General features: G+C 36.2%; 1 protein-coding gene across 1 annotated transcript in view; it reads right to left on the bottom strand.

Moving 5' to 3' along the window:
* LOC111056207 overlaps window positions 1–17,873 on the bottom strand; it is a gene marked incomplete in the record, with an annotated part of 336,828 nt that overhangs the window by 283,757 nt on the left and 35,198 nt on the right. The window contains 3 exon segments of the mRNA XM_039435672.1: window positions 1,115–1,303; window positions 6,216–6,270; window positions 8,434–8,608. Coding sequence (XP_039291606.1) covers window positions 1,115–1,303; window positions 6,216–6,270; window positions 8,434–8,608 — 419 coding nt within the window.

The following is a 17,873-nucleotide window of genomic DNA, read 5'->3' as shown; positions in this document are numbered from 1 at the left end:
CCAAGTATTGAGCCTTGTGGCACGCCTGATTCTATATTTAACAATGAAGACTTATTATTATTATTGCCTACAGTCTTACTTATAGTATTTTTCGGTAATTCTAGTTAATCATAATTCTAAATATCTGAATACTGTTTTTAGCTGGATGAAAGAAAGTTAGGTACGGTTCTTCCCACTAGGTCGCACGCTTGTCGGTTCAGCCATTTTGCAGTCATCACAACCAGCTGTTGGCGTGTATTTTGAATGCGATTTTTTCGTTTTATCTGTATTTTTTCTGACTCTTGAATGAATAAAAATGAGAGCTTTGGCTGAGAATTTTCAACTTCAATTGGATTATTAATTTTTTAATGAATTGAGGTTGTTATTAATAACAGCATCACACACACAAACATTTGATGGATTTCAGTCATCATTTTATCCATAATTACCCACTTTTCATATTCAATGGTAACTGTAAGAAGAATTTAATGTGAAATATGTACGCAAAGTTCCTTTGCTGCACTCAAGAAGCCATTCCGCCCTCGCCTACGGCTCGGGCATAAATGTTTCTTTTGGTGCAGCAAACTGTCACTTTGCACACTAGTTGCACAAATAACTATTTCTCTATTATTGTGTAAAACTAGGGAACAACCAATGTAACAAATTTATTCTAGCATAACTAACTGATTGCAACTCTCATCAGCGGGCAAGGCTTATTTCCTTTTGCTGGAGATGCCAAATTACACATGAAAAGTATCTAATTATGATTTTGGTATTATTTATGCTTACTTTTTATTTTATTATTTTATACTTTCGATTATGAAATTGTGTATTCCATTTTATATGTTTTTGAATACCTATGTATTCATTGTATGGCAAAATAAATGATTTGAAGAAATTATATTTTTCAATAATTTCATAATGAATTTTCATAATAAAATAAGTTGAAATATTTAGTTTGTTATTTATTAATTCTACATTGTTGAAAGACGATCTGGCGACAGAGCAAAGCAAGAATGAGATAGCTTTATCCGCTTTGTTGAATAATAGACAAGGATAACAATACCATTTCCAAACAAACACAGCCATTATAACGTGAACCTCACTATAGTGATATGTTCATTATAAGACTCACGTTACATCTCCAAGAAATTGATATCTTGGAGAGTCCATCGACTTGCCAATCTTCAGAGTTTCGCCACTGTTTGAGAGTTGAATTGAATTCTCTAATGTTTTTTCTTTCTGCTTATCTCTCATGTTCAAAAATGGATTTGGATTCTCCATTGCTTCTTCTTTTCGCTCATCTTTGATGTGTTTATGAAAGCTGTTATTCAGGATAGCAAACAACAACATTACACATTACAACGATTCCATTCAAATATATATAATGCAATATTTTATTATATTATCTATACTACAATAAAGGAAAGAACTCACGTACAGGATAGGAAAAAATATGTTTGACACATCATCACGTCTGAAATACTCAACTGATTAACTTGAAATTTTGCATAAATAAAATAGATTCTTAATTGAAATCTGGAACTGGAAATCTGGAAATCACACAACTTTTCTTGCGGTTATGAAAATTGATCACCTGACACTAGTGTTCACGCGCAACTCAATATCACAAATCTACTATTCAAATAATTATCTGATCCAGCTAGTGACAGGACAAAAACGCTGGAGACACACGAGGTCTGCTATCTCTTCATAGTGAATGATTTAATAGAATCAACAGTTGCCAACAGTTTGCAATTGAATAATCACATTTTCTCGAATTTCAATCTTATTTTCAATTTCAAGTGAAAATTTAATGCTGATGAACATTAATTGTAGAGATTTTCATGCCCAATCTCTTCCATTCGAAATTTTCTGTTTAGATTGTATCTGAAGCCTGATAATTGAGAATCTAGAATCAAGCTTTGCATTGATGGGGCGAAGCTCTTGGAATTTTCACAGACATGGGACTTGTGGCAGTTGATATAGAGCTTATCAATGACAGTTTTAGGTATAAATTTGATCAAAAGCATTAAAGCCGATTTCGAGAAAATCGCGAGCAACCCTGTTTTTGAGAACATTCTCGTCATTTCAGCCGCCATCTTGTATTGCATTTGATCGAAATTGTTCGTGTCGGATCCTTACATTGTAAGGACCTTGAGTTCAAAATTTCAAGCCATTCCGTTAATTGGGGGATGAGATATATCCTGTAAACACACACACACACACACACACACACACACACACACACACACACACACACACACACACACACACACACACACACACACACACACACACACACACACACACACACACACACACACACACACACACACACATAAAGGAGAGTTACAATCTATATTCTCTTTCTTCTGTCCAAATTTTTCATTCGTTTCAGTTTGTTCCTCTCTCCAGACAGGGAAACATAGGATTTTGATAATTTGAATAAAGTATATATTTTTACTTTCCTTGCCCTATTACTATAGGTGAGGAAAGTAAGTATTGCTTTCCGAAAAAAATTAAGGTACCCCAATTTCTAAATTTCTATACGTTTCAAGGTTCCCTGAGTCCAAAAAAGTGGATTATGGGTATTGGTCTGTATGTGTGTGTGTGTGTGGTGTGTGTGTGTGTGTGTGTGTGGTGTGTGTGTGTGTGTGTGTGGTGTGTGTGTGTGTGTGTGTGTGTGTGTGTGTGTGTGTGTGTGGTGTGTGTGTGTGTGTGTGGTGTGTGTGTGTGTGTGTGTGGTGTGTGTGTGTGTGGTGTGTGTGTGTGGTGTGTGTGTGTGTGTGTTGTGTGTGTGTGTGTGTGTGTGTGGTGTGTGGTGTGTGTGTGTGTGTGTGTGTGTGTATGTGTGTGTGTGTGTGTGTGTGTGGTGTGTGTGTGTGTGTGTGTGTGTGTGTGTGTGTGTATGTGTGTGTGTTTGAGTGTATGTGTGACACGATATCTCATCTCCCATTTAATGGAATGACTTGAAATTTGGAACTTAAGGTCCTTACACTATGGCCTCTTTCACACGAAGGAGACGTGCAACTTGAACACTGAACAGTGTTCTCGTTTTTTTTGTCGAAGTACATTGAGTCAAATCGTGTCTTTCACATGGTGACTCCTATCCAGGAACCTCGTTTTGTCACGTCTTTTCCCCTCGAGGCAAGCAGAGGCAAGATCTAACAACTACGCGCCGACGTTTGCTCAAAGGATGACTCATCACTTTTTCTCAAAGTCTAACTTCCTTAAAAATATAGATAGAAGATTTCTGATTTCGGATTTGGATTCAGCGACCCCAAATTCTTTAAAGCGTAAGTCCCGTTTTCGAAAATATCCGAAAACAAGGAAGTTATGGCTGTTTTTAATAAAGCTTTCTATTATCATATAATTATACGGTAAAAACGAACAGGTACTGTACTATACAGTACGTAAGTACTGTAGCTATTATAATACAACTTACACTGTATTCGTGTAGGAAATTTGGTAGGTTATTTATCTTGATTTCTGAAAATACCCCAAAATAAGGGAGTAAGATAACTTTGAAAAACCAAAGTTTTCCTGCCGATTGAAGAAACATTAAAAATTAGTCTAAGACATATTATGTCTTAGAATAAAAACGTGTAACAAATATCAGATCACTATTCAAGCTATCAAGCTTTTCATAAATTTATTTGTCTCCTCATGGCAGAAGGTTTGCGCCCAACGTTTTCACTTAAACATTTCTATGATTAAATTGTGATAAAGAACATTATCGTATTGATCTTCTAAATCCAGTTACATGTACATCGATTTTCGTAAAATTGATTTTTTACCGTTCCTATGAATTCTAAGAATTCTATGAATTGTTTATACAGGTTCATCACAACTTCTTAAATAACAATATGTTTGCTTCAACAGAATTCATAAGGACGACAAAACATCGAACAACAAAAAAACGCTTTCTGAGTAACTGGCTTTAACAAAGTATGGCTTTACGAAATACAGTACGATAATTTAGAATAGTTGGTACAATGGTTATGCTTTTCGCATTATGGCAGCACTGGGCTTTCTCACTCACTTCTCCAGTTGACACTTGTTGACTTGTCAGTTGTTGACGTGACTTTGACACCTGTCATTACGCGATGTCCGAGTTTGATGTGGAGCTGTTAATTACTGCAGTTTGCAACCGACCTGCTCTTTGGGATAAGAGTCTTGACATCTAAAAGGACCGGAATGAAGTTGTCAAAAGTTGGATGGAAGTTTGCAGAGTGATCAAAGAAGATTTCGAAGCTTTAACCATTTCCCAACAGAAAAAGTTTGGTAAGTAGGATATTTCTATAATGATTTTGTTTTCCTCGGTCTAGTTCCTGGAATAGTTTGAAAATCTATTATTTATAGGTTTTTCAATTTTGCTTGCTTTCTTCAGCATGTTTTTAGTTTCTCTATTGATTCATTGCTGTATTTAAAAAAAACTACACTAAGATTTGGTGATCCCAGCATAAAGATTTTGTTAGACATCAAAGGAAAGTACTGCCTATCCATTCTAAATTAATTCATCTAATTATCTAAGAATTACCTTTCAATCAACGATTGAAATTTTCAATAAACATTTATATGAAATTTTCAGTTGATATGTAAATGAATTGAAAATAAGAATACATTATATAGGAATGAATTATTTATTTTAAATACATTCAGTCAATATAGGAATTATTGATTTGATTGAAACATTTATTTTATGAAGAAATGTTAGGTAGTCCGGTAGTCATTGAATATTGAGAAATCAATGACTCACACCCAAAATGCTCAATTTGTTCTGGACCTTTGGAGGTGATCTCTCTCTCTCTCTCTCGCTTTCTCCCTCTTCCTCACAAGTTTTACATAATACCAACTGCAAAAGTCAGTCTAAATTTAGTGATGACAAAATTCTTCAAAACATTGATGTTCCAATACAGTAGGTACCTCGATTTATTGAGCAGATTACCATCGATCTATCAATTACTTACTAATTTTTTTAGCCATTTATTATAAGATAGAATACAAACTGAAAGTAGCAATAAATTATTTAATAGTTTTGAAAATGTCACAGACAAATTTCAGAAACAAATATTATTTAAATCTACCGTATAGCTTGTAAAATATTCATTTAAAAATTTTATGTCACATTTTATGTCACATTTAATGTCACATTTATGTGAAATTTTATTTCACATAAAAATTTTTATGTATAAACTTCTCAGGTGTTCAAAAACTTCTTAAAACCTTTGCCTGTCCCTTTGTGAGGCAGGAGTATTATTATCTTAGTACGTACTATATAATCATATGATAATGGAAAGCTATATTAAAAACAGCTATAACTCCCTTGTTTTCGGGTATTTTTGAAAATGGGAATCCAAATCCGAAATCAGAAATCTTCTATCTATATTTTTAAGGAAGTTAGACTTTGAGAAAAAGTGATGAGTCATACTTTTCGCAAACGGCGGCATAGTTGTTAGATCTGTCGGCTTATTCGTAAGATCCCCATGTGAAAGTACAGGAGAGCTGCAAAATATGAAATATGATCTTCCGTAATATGATATTCCAGGAGCGAGGTCTCTGCCGTGTGAAACTGGCCTATAAGGTTCCGACATGAACAATTTCGATCAAATGCAATTCAAGATGGCGAAAATGTTGTCAAAAACAGGGTATTCGAGATATTCTCGAAAATGGTTTTAACGATTTTGATCAAATTCATACCTAGAATAGTCATTGATAAGCTCTATCAACTGCCACAAGTCACATATCTGTAAAAACTCCAGGAGCTCTGCCCCATCTATGCAAAGTTTGATTTTAGATTTCCAATTATCAGGTCTCAGATATAATGTAAATGAAAAATTCCGAGTGGAAAAGATTAAGCATGAAAATCTTTTCAATTAATGTCAAGTAACATTTTCACCTGAAATTGAAAATAAGCTTGAAATTTGAGAAAATGTGATCATTCACATTAAACTGTTGGCAACTGTTGATTCTATTAAATTAATCTTTCACTATGAAGGGATAGCAGATCTCGTGTGTATCCAGCGTTATTGCCCTGTCACCAGCTGGCTCAGATCTTTGAATAGTAGAGTTGAGATGCGCGGGAACACTAGCTTCAGGTGATCAATTTTCATAACAGCAAGGAAAGTTGTGTGAGTGCGCGACACCAGATTTTTCATAACATGGAAGCTGGTACATTATAGATAATCATTACTCCAACCAATAGACATAAGGAAATGCACATTGAAACTCACTTGGGAATTCCAAATGTTGAGCTATTTCCATCTTCAACAAGACAAAGCGTTCCTTCTGCAAAAATGAAAGTAATTGGGTCAATCAGTTGATGAATCATATCATCACTAGGCTATAAATAACTTGTGCATATTAGTTCATGAGCCTGAACCTAATAATCTTTATAAACTAGATTTAAAACACTTTGGGGCAAGCAACGATGGGTACTCTTCGGTCCCAGGCTATGATGTACAGATGTATACTAAGTGGGTTTTCAGAACAAAGCTGGGCCGAGCCGAGCTGAGCGGAATCCGCTTGCGCGCTAACCATACAGGATTTAGTCGGGAGCATTCAAATTAACGCCTGGCCGAGCCGAGAGGATTTGTGCAGTCGGCTTGACCCCCAACTCGAGCGTTTCCGGCCAATCGGATTCTGCCTACTTTCAGTTTAGTTCGATCTTCTCACGTAGTGAGTTGCACAGTACTTTATATTTTTAACTTGAAAAATGTCTTGAAAAGCGAATCGGCATTCACTATATAGAGTGGTCCTTCCAACCTGAAGGACAAAGCATACAAGTTGTTCTGAACTTACTTTGACAGTAACCCTGGCCCTTACAATGACCCTTAAGCTAGCTCCGCAGTGCAGGCTGGATGCTTGTCTGACTCGGACTAGGCGCTGAGACATCAATTAATAGCAACGTTGGTGGGAATGCTAGCGGCCGCAGTAATGTCTTCCACCCAGCAATGGTTGGCGTAGTTCCGCCTAGTGAACAGTTGAAAGATCAATCCAGTCGGTTATTTGATCCCTCCTGCCAGGCTCAGCCAAGCAGCCGAGACAATAGAACAATGGAGTGGTGGTCTTATTCACGTTCATCAGCAGTTTTCTTTTTCACTATTATTTTGATTTTTGTGTTACCTATAATCAATAATAACTCCAGTCACCAGTAAAAAGTTTCCAGAAACGTGGTGTACTACCATATTAATGATGACTTTTCATGATGATTTTCAAATATTTAAAAACATTGTTGACATACTGAGCCTTCAGGCTAAACTTGGGGTCGTTGAGAACGAATCTGCAATCAGAATTTCTCTATCACAAAAAATAACGAGAAAACTCAGCTGTTGATCTTCCAGCAACAGTTATCAGTCATCCTGCAATGCGGCCGAAACACTTCCAAGCCAGACACCCATCTCAAATGACAACAATGCCAAGCTCTGAGAAACCATCCTGCACTGCGGCGCAAGGTTCACAGTGAGCATTACACTGGCCTGCCGACTGCAAAGGTTGAACAATAACCATGCATTATCGGAAAATTGTAATTGCCCAATAATTCCTCCATATTATTCCAGTAAATGAGGACGAAAAAGCAGGATCCCACATACCGTAACAAATTAGGGGAGAGATGAATGTTTCCAGTGTGTTAGTATATAGCTGCCTACACATATAAGTGCCAACAACCCGCTCCGCGCACGCTCCGCCCTCGTTCCGCCATCGCTCCGCCCTCGTTCCGCCATCGCTCCGCACTTGCTCAGCCCCCGCACTGCACTCGCACCAATAATGAACGTTACAGGAGATGTAAGCTCTTCTCGCGTTCCACTCTTGCTCCCCGGTCGATCATCAATCGCATGCTCGAGTGACGTTCGGTTGTGGAGCAGAGCAAAAGTCTGTACACACCTTATAATTGACCAAAGGGAAGCTGCGAGGTCTTAGTTTCAACTCGATCAGCTTTTGTCTGTTTGTTTGTTTGTACCACAGTTGTTGTACAATTTGGATAAATTTGGTATACAAGTACTTTGAAACAAGGCACGTCGACGTATATATATATATATATATATATATATATATATATATATATATATATATATATATGAGTCCACTAGACAGCTGATTTATGATGACTAATTATTCTGATTTTCACAATTTCTGATTAAGTCTGATTTTCAGGGTAATATTGGCGTTCAAAGGAGACTCCTTTTCCTTTTGTATTATCCTTAAAATGTCAAATTCCAAAAAACCTTTTATATACATCATCGCCGAATTCAAAAAGGAACATACCTGTCAATTTTTTTGAAAATCTATTGCTGCGTTTCACCGTGAATGCGGAACATATAAACATGAATATAAACAAAAATATAAACATAAAAGAGAAATGCAAAACCGTCGACTTGAATCTTAGACCTCACTTCGCTCGGTCAATCATGTTGTATTATTGGTTGAACAGGAAAAACGACATACACTTACTAAATCTCAATTTCTTTCCATCGTCTGTGATGTATTTGACATGTTTGACTCTTGTAGAATACTTGTCACGCGACTCATAGTTGACCCTCTCCACCAGCACACCGTCGTAGTAAATCACCTCGCTAACACTCGATGTACTGATTACCTCGTTAACAACTCGCTGTATATCTTGTAACTGTACAATGAAAAAATATATATCAATGAAAATATTAATCTGAGTACTCTTTTTGAATTGTTTTGGCTACTATAGTGAGGTCCACGTTATAATGGCAGTGTTTGATTAGCTATAGTATTGCTATCCTTGTCTATCATTCAACAAAGTCAATAGCGCTATATCTTTCTCGCTTTGCTCTGTTGCCAGATCGTCTTTCAACAATGAAGGATAAATAATTAATTAACAAAATATTTTATCCTAATTATAAGAATTCATTATTTTTTCACCTGGTCATATGGGACATATGTATATGAATCATGTATTTATCTCATATTGATCAGGATTTTAGATTTTTTAAATCAAAAGTTCAATGTACAATATTTTGTCTTTGAACGATCTTTTGTTATTGACAGAAAGATTGTTTATTTTAATTGTTGTCAATATTAACGTTAGCTTCTCTCTGTTTGTGCGACAGATAGAAATAGGTAGCCTACTTGAGAGAGAATGGCATGAATGCTTTATGTATTATACATTCAAATATTAGGAGTTATCGGAAAAATTTTGATGATTTTATCATTCTTTTGGAATGCCTTGAACACAAATTTCATATGGTTATACTGACAGAAACCTGGTTGAGTCTTGATGAGAATATAACACATTTAGAGGAATACTGTAGTTCTCGTACATCTGTTAAATTCAATCAGAATGATGGAGTGTTGATTTATGTAAGATCTAAACTTAATGCGTCCTGTAAAAATATTAATATTGTAGGAGTAAATTTTTCAGATTTTGACTGCTATAAAGATGGGCAGAAGTTTGGAGTTTTATGTGTTTATCGCTGTCAGGGCTTGGACTTGTCAAATTTTATCGGTGGACTTGAAGATAGGTATTTAATGATAGAAGAAATAGCTTCAACGACACCATCGAGAATATTGCCGGTGATATCAATTGTAATATCTCCTCAGGGGCCTGTTTCATAAAAGCTACAAGTCTTCTGTTTCGTAAAAGCTGAAATTTGGAAGTTTGTGTTTCATAAACAATTTTCCCTGTAAAACCATTTACAAGACATTTGCCTGTATTACAAGTAAATACTACAGGACTTTAGCATAGTTGTGTTTCATAAAAAGAAACTTCCTGTATTACTGAGCCTGTAAGATTTTGAATATTTTATCATTGTTTAGACCATCCTAAAACTTTTACAAGTGTAGGTAGAATCTTGAAAAGCGACATTTTGTTGAAAAGGCAACGTGTTGGAATGGATGGAGGTAGTAGTTCTAGTTCTGGTAAAGATGACTATGTTATTATTCGTATGCCAAGAATTTTCCAGGACAGAATTTCTTACAATATGATGCAGGAAACATATCAATATTATGAACGGTTTAGATTAAGCTTTCTTCAATAAAGCGTTATTGAAAATATTCAGAAAATGTACGTCCATAAAGTTTTATGCTTTTTATTATACAAATTTAATTAATGTCGTTAATTTAATTATTAACATTTGATAATGCACTTTTTTGAAACATTACTACTCACATAACTGTTATAATAAGTTATGTTAGTTTAGTAGTTATTATAATTTCTCAACTATTTACTCAACTATTTATCATTATAACAAAGTTATTTTTCAGCATGAATGCAATCTGTCCATCGACAGAAATTTGATAATGTGGATTTTCCACTAAAACATCTTAAGTAGTATTTTGTTCAAATATTATATTAGGCTCGCTGTCCAATTAAAACATTAATTCAAAATAAAGGAACTGTAATACAGGCAAATATTACAGGTGATTTTACAAGTGTAGAATTATTTTTATGAAACATATTTCCACAGGATTGTGAATTTTAATTTATAAGTCCTGTAATACAGGCCCTGTATTACAAGGGTTTTATGAAACAGGCCCCAGATCGAATTAACAATATCAGTAATAGATACCTAGATGCGCTCTATGAGGCCGGTTTTGTTTCATGTGTTAACTTTCCCACAAGGCGGACGGCCTTCATTTCGACCTGCATTGACCATATTTTTGTCAAGCACGTTAATACGGAGGTCCTCCGTCCAGCTGTTTTCCGTGCTGACATTACCGACCATTATGCGACATCAATACTAATTAAAAATAAGAACAGCTCACCCAACATAAGACCTGCACCTCTCTATGCTTCCATTGACTTATCAGAGACTGTTTCACGACAAAACTGGGATGATATAACCACAAAAGGAAGTGTCAATCAATGTACCGAATCCTTTATTAGAAAAATCAAAGAAGTGGATAGTTGTTACTACTCACAAATCAAAATCCGTTAAATCTAAAAAATAAAAACCCTGGATCACCAATTCGCTTATTAACTTCATTAAAAAAAAGAAATAAATTGAGTAGACTTGTTATCAGACAACCATTTAATTTACAACTAAAATTATACTGTAATAACTATGGAAAACCCTTGAACAGATCATTGAAAAATACCAAAAATAGCTACTACAGGCAAAAATTACTGTCTGCTACTGAACCCATATCATTTTGGAGAACTATTAATGAGATATAAGGTATTAATCCTCAGAATAACTCATTCCCAATTCAAAGATTTCTGAATGGTAATGATGCTAACCGGAATCCCCAGACAGAGAGTTGTTCTACCACCTATGACGTGACCAATAAATGTAATTTTTTTTTCTCAAGTTGGAGAAGCTCTTGCAAATGTTATAAAAATGAAAACCAAAATGATAACCCACTTCATATGAACTACCCGCCAAGCAACTCGGTTTTTGTCTTGCAACATGTAAGTGAGTTGGATGTGGAAAATTGCGTTACAGAGCTACGTGGTGGTTCTTCACCCGGCTGTTATGGTATACCAGCAAGTATTTTGAAAAATAATATTAACTCTATTATAGTGCCCCTCCGACACATTATTAATAGAAGCTTCACTACGGATACTTTTCCAGACGTTCACAAACTAGCAAAAGTCATTCCATCATTCTATAAATCTGGTTTGAATAATTTCAGACCAATCAGCCTTCTAAGCTTCATTTCTTAGATTATCGAACAATTATCCAAGAAGCAATTCACCAAATATCTGAAAAATAATAACATTCTAATAGATAACCAATTTGGGTTTAGGGATGACCGCAACTCTTCCAACTGTTTCTTCAAGCTTAGTGATCATTTGAGACAGGGCATAACCAACAACAAATATATCCTATTACTATTTATTGACCTACTGGCAAAGGCATTTAACTCTATTGATCATGATTTGCTGATAAATAAACTAACGGCCATAGGAATCACTGGTGTAGCACATGATTGGGTCAAAAGTTTTTTGTTGAATCGTCGCCAATTGGAGTCCATTGGAGAAGTTGAAAGAAACATACAAGACATAAGCTATGGTGTGGTCCAAGGTAGCACACTTAGTCCGATTCTATTCCTGCTTTACATCAATAATATCATTCAGGAGAACATGTCTGGAGAAATGATGCTTTTTGCAGATAACACCGCAGTCTACTTCGAGGGTGACAGCTGGGAGCATGTCTACAGAATTGCGTCAAGTGAGCTGAGGCAATTGAAAAATTGGTTCAATACAAATATACTCAGTATGAACACGAAAAAGACCAAATGTTTGCCTATTTTCCTACGTGACAGCCGTGCTCCTCCTACCAACATTGAACTGAGGGCTCATTCATGCGGTGCTGATTGGTGTGACGAATGCAGTTGTGATGTGATAGAAACCGTGTATGATTACAAATACCTAGGTATATGCATAGATAGTCGACTGACATGGAGCACTCATGTTAGATATCTCATTATAGTAGGTTGAGGAAGATGATTTATGTGTTCAGCCAGCTGAGGGGAATCTTGAGTATAAATCACCTGAGAACCGTTTATTTTGCCTATGTTCAATCTGACATGTCCTATGGTATTTTTTTATGAGAAGGTGCGCCTAAAACCTTACTAGATAATTATTATCAGTCACCCAGAAAACAATTATATAAAAGCTGGCCTTGGCCTTTGCAGAAGATTTCCATCTGATCAGTTGTTCCTGACTTTTGATATATTCAGAATTAGGCAACACAGGAGCTGTGTTGATCAAGTTCTATCACCTACAACATGCATTGAAGCTGGTTTCCAGAAGAAATTGAAAACATCTGCTGCCTTTATCGATCTATCAGCAGCTTATGACACTGTTTGGAGAGAAGGTATGATCTATAAGCTCCTAAAAGTGATCAAGTGTAAAATAACAGCTCGTCTTGTGAATAATATGCTGAGTGATAGAACTTTCAAAGTCATCATTGGATCTGATATAAGCTCACAAAGAAAACTTAAGAATGGTCTGCCTCAGGGCTCAGTTCTTGCCCCTCTCTTGTTCAGTCTGTATATTGCTGACATGCCAGAAACCTTGTCTAGAAAACATGGCTATGCTGATGACTGGGTATTATCAACACAGTGTAAATCATTTGAAGAGTCAGAGAAAATTCTTATAGTTGACTTGAGAGAGATGGGTAGGTACTTTCGAAGATGGCGTCTCCAACCAAATGCCAGCAAAACAGAAGTTGCATGCTTCCACCTGAACAATAGAGAAGCTAACAGAGAGCTAAGAATTCAATTCGAGAATAGAAGCCTTAAACACAATAAGGCTCCAAAATATTTGGGCGTGATACTTGATAGGACACTTTCATTCAAAGAGCACCTAACAAAGACAGCAGAAAAACTAAAAACCCGAAACAATATTATGCAAAAACTTTGCGGAACATCATGGGGAGCTTCAGCATCTACATTACGCTCTACAGCCCTAAGCCTTGTCTTTTCAGCTGCTGAATACTGTGCTCCAGTTTGGATGAATAGCTCTCATGTTCATAGGGTTGATGTTCAGCTAAATAACTCAATGAGAATGATAGGTGGTGTTCTGAAATCTACCCCTGTGGAATGGCTCCCGGTGTTGAGTCACATCCCACCCCAAATCTTCGACGCATGAATGCCCTCACTAGAGAGTACAAGAAGATACAGGAAAATCGAAGCCTGCCAATACATGAGGATATACAAGATGCCAATCAGAGCCGTCTGCAATCTCGTAAGCCACCGGTTAGGACGGCAATTACAGCCTTAGATTCAGGTTTCCGTTTAACTGAGGCCTGGCAACAAGCATGGTCAGCAAAGCAGAACATTGACATCCCATTTGTAGCCAAAAGGCCACCAGGCTTCGATTTGCCTCGTAAAACATGGTCGGCATTGAATAGGGTACGAACTCATCATGGTAGATGTGCCTATCTGATGCATAAGTGGGGGAAGGCTGACTCCCCTTTCTGTGAGTGTGGAGCAGTCCAGACTGTGAGACACATAGTGGAGGAGTGTCCCAGATCAGCATACACGGGTGCACATGAAGATTTCCTGGTGGCAAAACCAGCATCAATAGCCTACTTAAATACCCTGGAAGCATGCCTCTAATTTCCAGGTCAAAAGTGACTAAGATATTTTCATTCGTTTTATATATGAATTTTCTATTGTTTTCTTTTTTTTCGAATTTTGTGATCATAAATGTGTTGTGTATACTGCCATACGCTAAATAAATAAATAAATAGGCAACTCTTCATGAAGGCAGTTCTCTTGTACATGTTTAAGAATAAAATATACTTCAATTCAGAGTCCAATCACCCTCATTTCACTAGGCATGCCCGATTTCATCACTCGGGCCTCCCGCGTAACTTACGCTCAGCTTGTGATAGGAATATATCATTTCTATGTCACACTATTATGAATAATATTCCTCATGAAATTAGTCAGCCAGGCATATATAAAATATCCAAATACAAAAAAATCGTTTCAAACTGGCTGAAGACTATGGATATAGATCAATGTGAGAAGCTGCTACAATCTGCCTACCAACACTGAATTAGCCTTACCCCTAATTTCCTCTTTTTTCCCCTTCTCTCTTTGTCAACCGACTGTCAAGTGTAGACACTCTTCTCAAGGATGTATCCTTTGCCATTGTGATTGCTCCGTTTTCAATGTGTCTGAGTGTGTGTGTGTGTGTGTGTGTGTGTGTGTGTGTGTGTGTGTGTGTGTGTGTGTGTGTGTGTGTGTGTGTGTGTGTGTGTGTGTGTGTGTGTGTGTGTGTGTGTGTGTGTGTGTGTGTGTGTGTGTGTGTGTGTGTGTGTGTGTGTGTGTGTGTGTGTGGTGTGTGTGTGTGTGTGGTGTGTGTGTGGTGTGTGTGGTGTGTGTGTGGTGTGGTGTGTGTGTGTGTGTGTGTCTATGTCTGTGAACACGATAACTCCATTCCCAATTAACCGATTGACTTGAAATTTTAAACGTAAGTTTAAAATCCTTAAGTTCTTCCAAGGTGTGTGGGCGATCTTTGGAAATTTTATTCTTAAGTCAATCTCATAGAAATAAATCGCATATGCTTAAATCGGGTGAGCGTGCTGGCCATAGTTCTTTGAGAATGGCAACATCACCGTCAATGTCACCTCCCAGCGTTATGTGACAATGCTATTAAGGTTTCTGCGCCCCAAATTGGAAGAACTTGCTGAGGAACATTACTTGGGAGGGATATGGTTTTGGCAGGATGAATCTACAGCCCACACAGGGCCCATTTCAATGAATGTGTTGAGACAAATGTTCCCAGGGCGGCTTATCTCACTAAGGGTGGACTTGAGGTGGCTGGCACGCTCACCCGATTTGAGCATATGCGATCTTTTTCTATGGAGTTACCTTAAAAATAAAGTTTTCAAAGATCGCCCACACACCTTGGAAAAACTAAAGGAGTAAATCAGAGAAGAGATCCAGGCCTTACCAATATCAGTGTGCCAAAATGCGTATCAAATCTTCAAAAATACGCAACAATAGCATATTGCTGCTTATGGCCGCCATTTAACTGATATAATTTTCAAAAAAATCAACAATAAAACTATATTCCAAACTGAGTTGAATCCATTGAAGAATTTTTTTCCAAGTTGAACGGTTCATTACTTATAACCCTTCCTAACTCGTCAATCGGCTCTGCCCCACCCTCCATCAATTATTGAAAAAGGTGAGGAAACGCAGAAAAGCTGAGAGAACGCTAATTTTTGCTAACTGGATAAATTGGTATTTAGGAGGTCCTGGATAAATGCATTTCAATCTTCAACTTGGTGCCAACCTAACAAAGTCAACTCAACTTAATGCCAACCTGAAAAAATTTTTAATTTAGTTACCAGAACAACTGTTTCAAAGAGGTACTCTCTCTAGATTATTATTCTATATTAACATATGGTATGGACATTTCAATTATAATTTTAAGATATTGGAATGAGAAGAATATACAAGTTGGCCCTTAAAAACCACCCTTGGAGTTAAAATATCGCCAAAAGATTTCTATTAGTGCGTCTCTAAAGGGCCAACTGAACATACCTACCAAATTTGAACGTTTTTGGTCCGGTAGATTTTTAGTTCTGCGAGTGAGTGAGTAAGTGAGTGAATCAGTCAGTCAGTGAGTGAGTGCCATTTCGGTTTCATATATATAGAAGTTGAAGATAGAAGATTTGGTCTGTTTTTAATGGGGTCTTGTGATTCAAGCCTTTAAATTATAAGTCCTCATAGAATTTTTTTGGAATATTATTGATGATTATTGATGCTGAAGGTGAAGTCCATATTTTTCAATGGTAATATAGACCAAGTTTATTGCTCATGGGTTATAATAAACGTTTATAGGGGAATTTTTCAGCTATGGATAGCGGAGTTTCAGTTTTATACGTTTACAACTTTAAATTCCATTTCGTTTTATATTTTTTTTCAGTAAAAAGTAATCGTGTCATGGTTCTAATAATGATGGTTTTGAGAAGAAAAATGTTCTTTTCGACATTATATTAATTATATCTCAGTTATTTTAAATTATGATATTCCAGGAAAATTGAACAGGAAATATGGTTGATGGATAGTTTATCATGGTATGATAAATAAATAGTCTTGTTTCATTCACATAATCATATATTCTGATTGCATATTGCATTCATGCAATAAATGATATTAACGTTTTTTCTCAATAAATCATGGTGCATTGTAATTTGGTTCCGAGAAAGAGTAATGTTATACAGTAATTAATTGTTTTGATATTATTCTTGTTGCGTTTGAACTGAGGTGACCTACTGTACGTTAAGGACAGTGCAATTATCACGTATTTGTGTGTTTGTCAATTTTGTTATTCATATCCAGGGCAAGGTCGTTCATTGAGTGACAAGCGTTTTTTAAACTTTTAACGTTCATTGAGATTATTTGAGACAATTATTTGACTTAAAATTGCTTTCTCAATAAAAATATAACTAGAGTAAAAGTTCCTTATATTCTGATAATTTACAACCAATTACTTATTTTTGTTTGATATCAATCAGAAATACGTTATCATTCGATTGTGTTTTATTGTTAACGTTAATAATAATGGTCGGATTTTATTGTTGTAAAGAAACTTTAATAAATGTATTATTGAACATGATCTTCATTGAATTTCATTTCAAGTCATTTTATTGGATTTCAATTTTTTTCAAACATTAAGGATGCTACTTGGCTTATCTAATTTTTAATTTTGAGCTGAAATATTTCTTCCTCATAAAGTTATCTTATTGGATATCTTGTTTAATACTAATGTGATCGTTTTCTCACATTCTTATTCAAAGTTAACTTTAGTTCTTCCCTTTTGAAGTTATTTAATTGATTTTGAGGTTTTGTTTGAAGCTAGCTGTAGAGTTTTATGATTGTATAATGAGAAGTCTAGTAGTTTTGATTTTGAAATATGTTTTTTTATACAGTGGAATCTATTATAATTGTAAAGGGGTTTATCCTTTCCTCAAATTTTCCTTGAATTAAATTTGATATTTTTCTTATTTATTCATATTCCAATATTATTCCTATAAGTAGTAGTTCTCACATTACATCTTCTCGACTTCGGACTTCGCGGAGTACGTGGACTTATCCTCAAGGACTTCAGGACTTGGCGGGATTTCATGGACTCAATGACTCAAGCACTCAAGGACTTTGTGGGATTCCACGGACTTCACGAGCTTGTTCGAGATGACTTCAGCTTCAGTGCAAGCGACTTGTGAATTGTCACTTCACTCTACAAGATCGATTTTCCTGAAGATCAGGAGGATATTATGCAAGCAGAGACGTTTTGGCTGTTAACACAAGCAGGGCCTGGATTTTCATCATGTAGGTAGTATGCTGTACACTACTCAACAACAGAGGGGACATCAGGCGCTAATCAGAGCTTCCCTATAACGAAGCACGAATTTCCTCTTCTGTAGAAACCAGAATCGATAGTGTAACGCTCC

Source organism: Nilaparvata lugens, chromosome 9 (genome assembly GCF_014356525.2).
Source record: "Nilaparvata lugens isolate BPH chromosome 9, ASM1435652v1, whole genome shotgun sequence".
Lineage (NCBI taxonomy): Eukaryota > Metazoa > Arthropoda > Insecta > Hemiptera > Delphacidae > Nilaparvata > Nilaparvata lugens.
This window is presented reverse-complemented; position numbering and strand designations above follow the sequence as displayed.